Raw genomic sequence first — 7560 nt, 5'->3', positions numbered from 1 at the left:
GGACGTGATTTGTTATAAATTTATTTAATCTTCAGCATCTCAGCTTGCACCTTTGCTTCAGCATTTCAAAATAAAATGTCTCAACTATGACAATAACTGTCTAATTTACACTGCGTCCCAGCCAGTGTTCTTAGAAGCTCGTTAATCCCATTAAACCATGTTGTGTTGGGTGTTGCATATGACTAGATCCACCTTTTTTTTTTTTTTTCCTGTCCCAGAATTAACAGTGCCAAGTTTTTACAAAACTGTTGAGTTTACAACATTTGTGTGTGCAGACCCAGGAGTACAAACTGTGACCTGATAATCCCGAAACAGTCAGTAGTCAAGGAGGGAATTCTTTTTTTCTTTTCTTTCTCTCCTCTTTTCCGTGCCTGGAAACAAGAAAACTTCAAATCCTACTGTATACTTAAATGGTAGGAAGAAAAATATACAAGCATGTATTGATACTGTATTTCTATCAATGGCAACAGGTCATAAATTCATGTTTGCAACTATCACAAAGACTCATGAACACCAATTCAGTTTCATACTGTAAATACTGCTGGATTGATGGTTTAGGATTATCAATTCACTGTTGTCATATGACCATAACAGTTCAAAAGCATCCTGGAGTAAAATCCCGAAACACATACCTTTCGGTATATAATAATGCAACTGCATTAGCTAAATATTTACTGTACATAAGTTTTATCAGCATTTTACCTACCAAAGATGTAAATTCCACTTTCAAATACAAAGCAGATAGCCAATAATGTATACTTATAATACAGCCCTCTTCTTTATTTTTTTTTTCTACTTTTTGTTTGTTTTTTTTTTTTCTTTTGTTTCAAACAATTTGGTCACAATGCACCTTTGATATAAAAGCTTTATTATTAATACTCAGAACATTAGGATTTCCAGAATTTTTTTTTTCAGTAGCATTTGTAGAACCACTTTTGGTAACAAATACAGTAGTTAGGAATGAGCATCCAGATGAGAATGCAGAAGTATATTATCCAGAATCCTTTCCAGCTAAGACCATAGGGCTGGTACTGTGATGAGTAATAATAGTACTAGAACCACAAAAACACTATAGTATGTTTCTTAGAGGCTACATCCTCTTTTGCTGGAACACTTTATAAATACATATTAAAAAGTAAGGCAACAACTCCAAACAGTCCAAACTGCTATCTCAACTCATTTCCCAATTAGATCCATGACCACTGGAGATCAATTTCATGCTTGCACTGTTTAGCGTTTGTCTTTATTCTTTCAAAATGGTCCAATAAAAACATACTGTAGTAATTTAGGAATTAGTATTTCTAAAACAGCTCTGGTATGTGTGTCCAATGCCGTAACACTAATACTGGTTAGGTACTGAAATCTAAGCTGTTACCACTGTCCATTTTTCGAGGATTGTGGACACTAATTTGGATTTGCAATAAATAGGTGCACGAATCCAAAGCTCCCTTTCCTACTATGTTTATCACCTACTTGTTTTTTTAGCTCCTAATGTTCAAATTAAAGAAGCACCAGAAAGAGACTGGTACTAAAAAATGCTCACACCAGTAAACAAAACTTTTATTCAGGACCTACGTTTTTTTTTCTTTTTTTTCTTCATGGCCCTGATTTGAATGGACATTCAACTTATGAAGATGTGCAAAAGGAAAGAAAAAAAAAGTCAAATTACAGTAAAGTTATCCAGAGAAGGAGGATGTTACACAAACTCATAAGGAAATGACAGTCTTTTTTTCTCTTTTACTATAAATACACTTAACAGTTTAGCAGAAAGACAAGCTAAATTTTAAGATTGTTCACATTTGAAAGTTGTATTATACTCTCTGCTAACGATAAATAAGGAACAGGTCCTGACAATGAAATCTGACATTGCAATTTTCATCAACAGATCTTTGAAGACTGGTTTTAAAGAAGGGTTAAAACAATGATTATGTTTGCAAAGTTCTGAGAAGTCCATCTGCTGTCCAAACTTTGGATTAAAGTCCTTATTTTTTTCCTTTACTTAGAGACAGGTATATACAGTGCTGTTGTAATAATGAAACAAATGTGAAATCTACTGTAAAGTTGCACAATACAGAAAACTGTTGCTCCATCTTCTACTACATAAATGTGTGACTCCACAGGTTAATAATGCTGTTTTGTTTTTTTGTTAAGTTGGAATTATTCCATCACGTCTAAGACCTCTCTTTAATTCCAAATCCTCCAGTTTTTTCCACAGTTCTTCACGCTCTTTTTCTTTCTTCTTCTCACTGACAGATGAAACAAAACAAAGAGTTAGCAGACGAAAATAAATATTTATGTAAAAATGACATTAATTAGCAGTACTGATTTTATTTAATATATTTGCAATTCCTATACATACTTACTTTTTTTTTTTAAGTTCTTTTTTTTTTTTTTTTTTTTTTTGCTTTTCATTGCCTATGTAAATACTACTAAAAAAAAGCATTAGGATAAAACAAAACAACAGGGCTTACACATGCTATTCTGTAATAAAAAATAAATTAAAAAAAACATACATGGACTTCTATTATGGACCAACTATCATTACTACTGCTAATCTGCATTTTGTTATTTTCAAGTTTCTTTATTTAGGGCTTTCATATACCTCTGCAAAGGGAAAGTTCAGACACAAGATGTATTTCTTAGTCAGTGCTTTACTTTTTTTTCCCTGCCAAATTCTATGTAGTATTTTCTTTAGCAACAGGCTTTAATGGCTATTTTGTTAAAATTAAACAGCTAAGCTTTACCTGCATTATTTGCTTTCCAAATTTCCTGTTTCTGCTGTAGCTTATTTTGAATAAATTTCCCTGCATTTCAAGATGCAAAATGCATCCCATTTCTATGATATCACCCTGCATGTTCAGATGAAATGAAAAGCTAACAGTAATAGATACAGGTTCTCCTCCTGTCAGATTACAGAATTCTTAAAAATATTTCAGTGGATTAGAAATACTATTCCTACATATCTTAGTTCAGCTGCAACGTTAATATCTGTTTATAGTATTTTCAGCATCCAAAAAAAGAAAAGCAACTTTTAACTGAAGATCAGTTAAAATAGAACCCACTGCCTCTAAAACATAGTATCACAAGAATAAATGAAATAGCTTGACAATTTCAGGCTGTTTACCAGATATTTATTATCTTATCATTATAAAATATATGCCCTCTTAGTGAAAGGCTCTGAAATGATGATAACCTCATTCAACTTACCTATCTGACCTACCACAGTCATTAACACTGAACATTTCTCTCCTCAAGCTTCAAGTAGTTTAAAGATACATTTTTTAAATGCTGTCTTATTAATACAATTAAGTTTTTCTGTAAGCATTATTTTTTTCTTTAAACATCCAATTAATTAATTATCCCTGTTTACACATGCAGTTATTTACATGCTTTAAGATGATAATTAGTTGTCCAAACATGGAATGTACTCCACCGGTGCCCCATTCTGTTAAGAGCTGAGTTCCTCATTGTAAGGTACAAAGTGCAAATGACACTGATTTAAGTCACTGAGGTGACTTGAAAATGTCTGGATTAGATGACCAGTCCTGATATTCTCAGCCTCTTTTGCTAGGAAGCCACATGGTATTGCCTCAGCTGTTCTAGCAGATTGAACCTTATTTATCATTGGCTACCTACAATTCATATGCATCTTAGTTCACAAACCTGAGGCTTTAAATTTAAAATGCTTTATTGGTTCACCTGTTAACTGTGCATTTTTCATGTATAAAACTTCTTATTTTACAGCAATGAAGCATAACTAACAACAGCATGAATCCAGACACAATTCTAAAGCTATGGCCTCCAAGAGACTTTAGAGACTACTAACATAGCAAGTTTTTATGACTTCCAGAATCCTTTGCTTTGCTTGTGGGAACTCCAAGTCACACAGAAGTTCAGAGTTCCTGAATTTTATTTTATTTTTTTTTTAACCTGCTACTATGGATGGGCTAAATCTCTTGAGAGAAGAAACTCCACAATAATTGGAATATGAAGGAGCATAGGAAAACAGAAAATAGCATACGACTGAGTTGGAATGAATGAGTGGTGTACCTAATGGATTGCACAAGCTCAAAGATTCAGATCAAGTAAGGCTTCTGATTAAGAATCAAAAAAGTTGAAAGTTGCTTTTGTGCTTTAAGACAACATCTAGTCTATAAGCATTGATTTGGAAAATCAAAACATGAGGATTTTCCTCATGTCTCTTTCCAAATCTCAGTGCTTGTTTTAAAATCTTGAAGCAAAGTGATATCTTTAAACACTTACTTTCTTTTATCATTGAAAAGCTTCACAGAAACAAAGAACAGCAAAGGTCAGATGGGCCCTCTGGAGATCACTGATGTATCCCCTCAAGTAGGGCCACCCACAGCAAGTTGCCCAGGACCATGTCCAGGCAGCTTCTGAACACCTCCAAGCATGGAGACTCCACAACCACTCTGAGCAGTGTGTTCCATTGCCCACAGTTAAGAAGTGCTCCCTAGTGTTTAGATGGAAATAGCTTAATACATCTAATTTTTTTTGGAATACAATGTCAAAAGGAGTTTCCTGAAACCTCCCAAGCTATTACCATGTTTTAAAAGGGGTAAAGATCAACTTATACATTACATTTGCTCACTTGCAAACAGTAAGCAAAAGAGAACATAGGGAAAAATACAGGCATTGTGTAAATTATGTATGAGATTTTGCAATTGCAGCTGAGTGCAAAGGAAAATCTGAACAGCAGTCCTTATGCACAGCTGACAAAAAAAGCTTTAAAAAGTTACCGCTGACGATCTGACTTGTAAGTGGCTGTCAGCTCATCAAACATGGTGCTGTTCATTTCCATAAATGCCTTCAACACATTGTAGACTAAAGCCACAATAGCCCTGTGAAACATTAAAATAGAAGAAAGGAATTTGTTAGTTTCAGGTGAAAACAATCAAGAAAACTATCTTCTCTTACCAGCAGTTCTGTGACAATTCTGCTCTCGCAAATATGCAAATTTTTATTTCAGTGAAACTACTTGATTAACACCTTTAAAGGTATGAATCAGTTCTTGATAACTCTAATAACTACTTACATGAGGCAAAGCAAACATCTAGGGTAAAAGGTAACAACAGAAAGCTGTTAGAAGTAACGACAGAGTCCTCCCTCATGATATTGAACAATTCTGAATGCAACTCCAGGGATTAAAATCACTGCTTGCAGAAGTACCAGAATTGAAACAAAAAAAGGGTATGATTCATATTTCCTTACAATTCTTCCATCAAGCTGAATAATCCATGCCTCTATGCAAAATACAAGGCTTCATTTCAAAAGTGCTGTCCTTGTATCATTACATTTCATATTCACTTTCACTTTGGTACATTAAAAAAATTATTAATTAAAAAAACCCAACAAAACACCACCAAAAGTGGTATGGATGCAGTGCTGTCATATCTATGCAAAGCAGTATACAGTGTATGAATAAACCTCTGCTGCCTTTGCTTATTGCTGTAACACAGAAGTCAATACATCATTGCTCATTTTGATTCCAGTTGCTTAACTGAATAAAACAGGACCTGTTCCTACAGAAAGAAATGATGTACAATGCTAGTAATTTCAAAAAGGCTTCAAAGACATTCTGTCACACAAAGATAACCTAAAATATAACAGTATTTCCAAAGTAACAGGGGTTTGTTATTAGTCTGATTTATCTAGAGTTCAAAATTCCTCTCCAGCAGAATTCAACATAAAAAAAAAAACAACATAGCAACAGAGGAGAAGAGAAAGAAACAAAGCTCAAAAACATTTAAAAATTTGAACAGATTATTAATCAAGAAATCCTGATTCCTGATCCAATGCTACGGGTGTCATATTCAGACACATGGCTGCTTACGAAACAGCTCATCAGCCAGCATGAATACCACAACTGCTAGCAATGTTTGGAGCTAACTACATAGCAAATGTGACATTTCCACATTCTCCTGTCTACCATTCACATCTTTTCAGTAAACTGTCATTTTTGCTGTCCTCATTTATTAATGTTCTAATACACATAAAGATTCCTAAAATATTTTCTTTATTCAACAAGTTTCTTAACCTGGTTTGCCTGCTTGTGGTACAACATTCCTGTAGGTATGAGCACTGAGAACTGAAAGACTAGCATGTTCTCATTACTTGAAGCATCCCAGAATGTAGTACAGAAGGCTGGACAAAGTGCTGGAAGGTTTGAGACCTTCAGTGCAGTAGCAAGCCACTGAAAATGTCTTTCTGTAGCCAGCCTTTACCACGGAGGGTTTTCAGTACCATTAGATTTGTGATGAAAGTACACGAACTCGAGGGTTTGGAAGATGTAGAACAAATAGCAAAAGATGGAATAGCTTACAAATGCTTTACAGGAAGATCTTAGCAAAGTAACTGGGATCTGAGCACAGTACAGCTCATTAAAAATACCAGGTTTTACAAACAGTAATCTGTTTGGCTTAACAAACATTTCAACCCAAGTGTAGAATATGTGATATCTAACTGTAACAATGTTTTTCATGACACTACTAGGAAATTTCATTTAAAAACAAGAAAGCAAAATATCAATAGGAAGCCACTAATCTGTGCAAAATGGAGAACAGATGTATTTAAATAAATTTAGAAGGAAAAAAAAACCACTCTACCTAAGAAATAAGTGATGTTTATATGCTCTATAAACATTCAGAAAAATGCTGGTACCAGAGGGAACAGTACCATCCATGATACAGCTACAAAGCTTTATTAATGCCAAGCATTATTATTCTAGACAACACATTTACCAGCTGTTTATGAGAAATGCTTGATGAGCAACACTTTTTCTTCAATAACAATACAACACCTAATTTTTCTTTCTTTTAACTTATGGAGAAGGTTTATTTTTATCCCCCGAGGTACTGATCTTCATACACATGCCAGATAATTAATATCATTTTGAGCCAAGCTCAAGCATAGTCTAATTTATATTGGCATTAACAGAGCTGCACCTGCTCATGTCAGCTTTGAATCTGGGTATCTCCTATTCTGACATTCTTCAGCAGATACTTCCTAAATTGATCAGTAGTTTGACAAGAGGCAATTTTAAATTTAATTGCAAGAACTTACGGATTCCAGTGCTCTTTAGAAATCCTATAAAGGCTGGAAAACATGATGGGAAGTATGACATTTGAATTCTCCTCTATCAAACTCATGATGTATTCATTATTCCAATAGTACAGTGCTCTTTCAGCCACCTTTGAGTCAAAGGAATAAAATATTAACAGGAATTCATATATCTGTATTTCTAATATTCTGAAGCAAAAACAAACCACAGAAATTTCATTCAAATGAATTAGCTCTGGAATTAAAACTCTATTTTTATCAGTAATATAATCTATATTAATGAAATTGAATTTTTATACTGTAATTCAGATCCCACAGTATCTACCCTCTCTTACTCCTGAACAATATGTAGAGAATCGATACAGAACAAGTGCAGATAACACAATACTGCAGCTTTGGAAGTGAAAGGACAGTGGAACAACTTTTCCATCTCCTTTTTCCCTCCACCTTTGATCTCCCAGATGGAAGGATCAGACCAGC

The 7560-nt window shown here is 34.2% G+C and overlaps 1 protein-coding gene across 7 annotated transcripts in view; it reads right to left on the bottom strand.

Moving 5' to 3' along the window:
* Positions 1-1928: 1928 nt before the first annotated feature.
* The window catches only part of PPP2R5E (protein phosphatase 2 regulatory subunit B'epsilon), a 71568-nt gene continuing 65936 nt past the window's right edge, over positions 1929-7560 (bottom strand). For 6 of the 7 annotated variants that reach the window (XM_031605589.2, XM_031605588.2, XM_090141789.1 and 3 more), the window contains 3 exons: positions 7084-7211; positions 4761-4862; positions 1929-2246 (listed from right to left, as the gene is read on the bottom strand). In XM_031605589.2, coding sequence (XP_031461449.1) covers positions 2147-2246; positions 4761-4862; positions 7084-7211 — 330 coding nt within the window. In that variant the 3' untranslated portion in view covers positions 1929-2146. The remainder of the gene's footprint in view (positions 2247-4760; positions 4863-7083; positions 7212-7560) is intronic. The other variant, XM_031605590.2, reaches the window with a different exon arrangement.

This window comes from Phasianus colchicus, chromosome 5 (assembly GCF_987193195.1).
Source record: "Phasianus colchicus chromosome 5, bPhaCol1.hap1.1, whole genome shotgun sequence".
Lineage (NCBI taxonomy): Eukaryota > Metazoa > Chordata > Aves > Galliformes > Phasianidae > Phasianus > Phasianus colchicus.
Note: the sequence above shows the minus strand (reverse complement) of the source record. Positions and strands in the feature narration are given on the sequence as shown.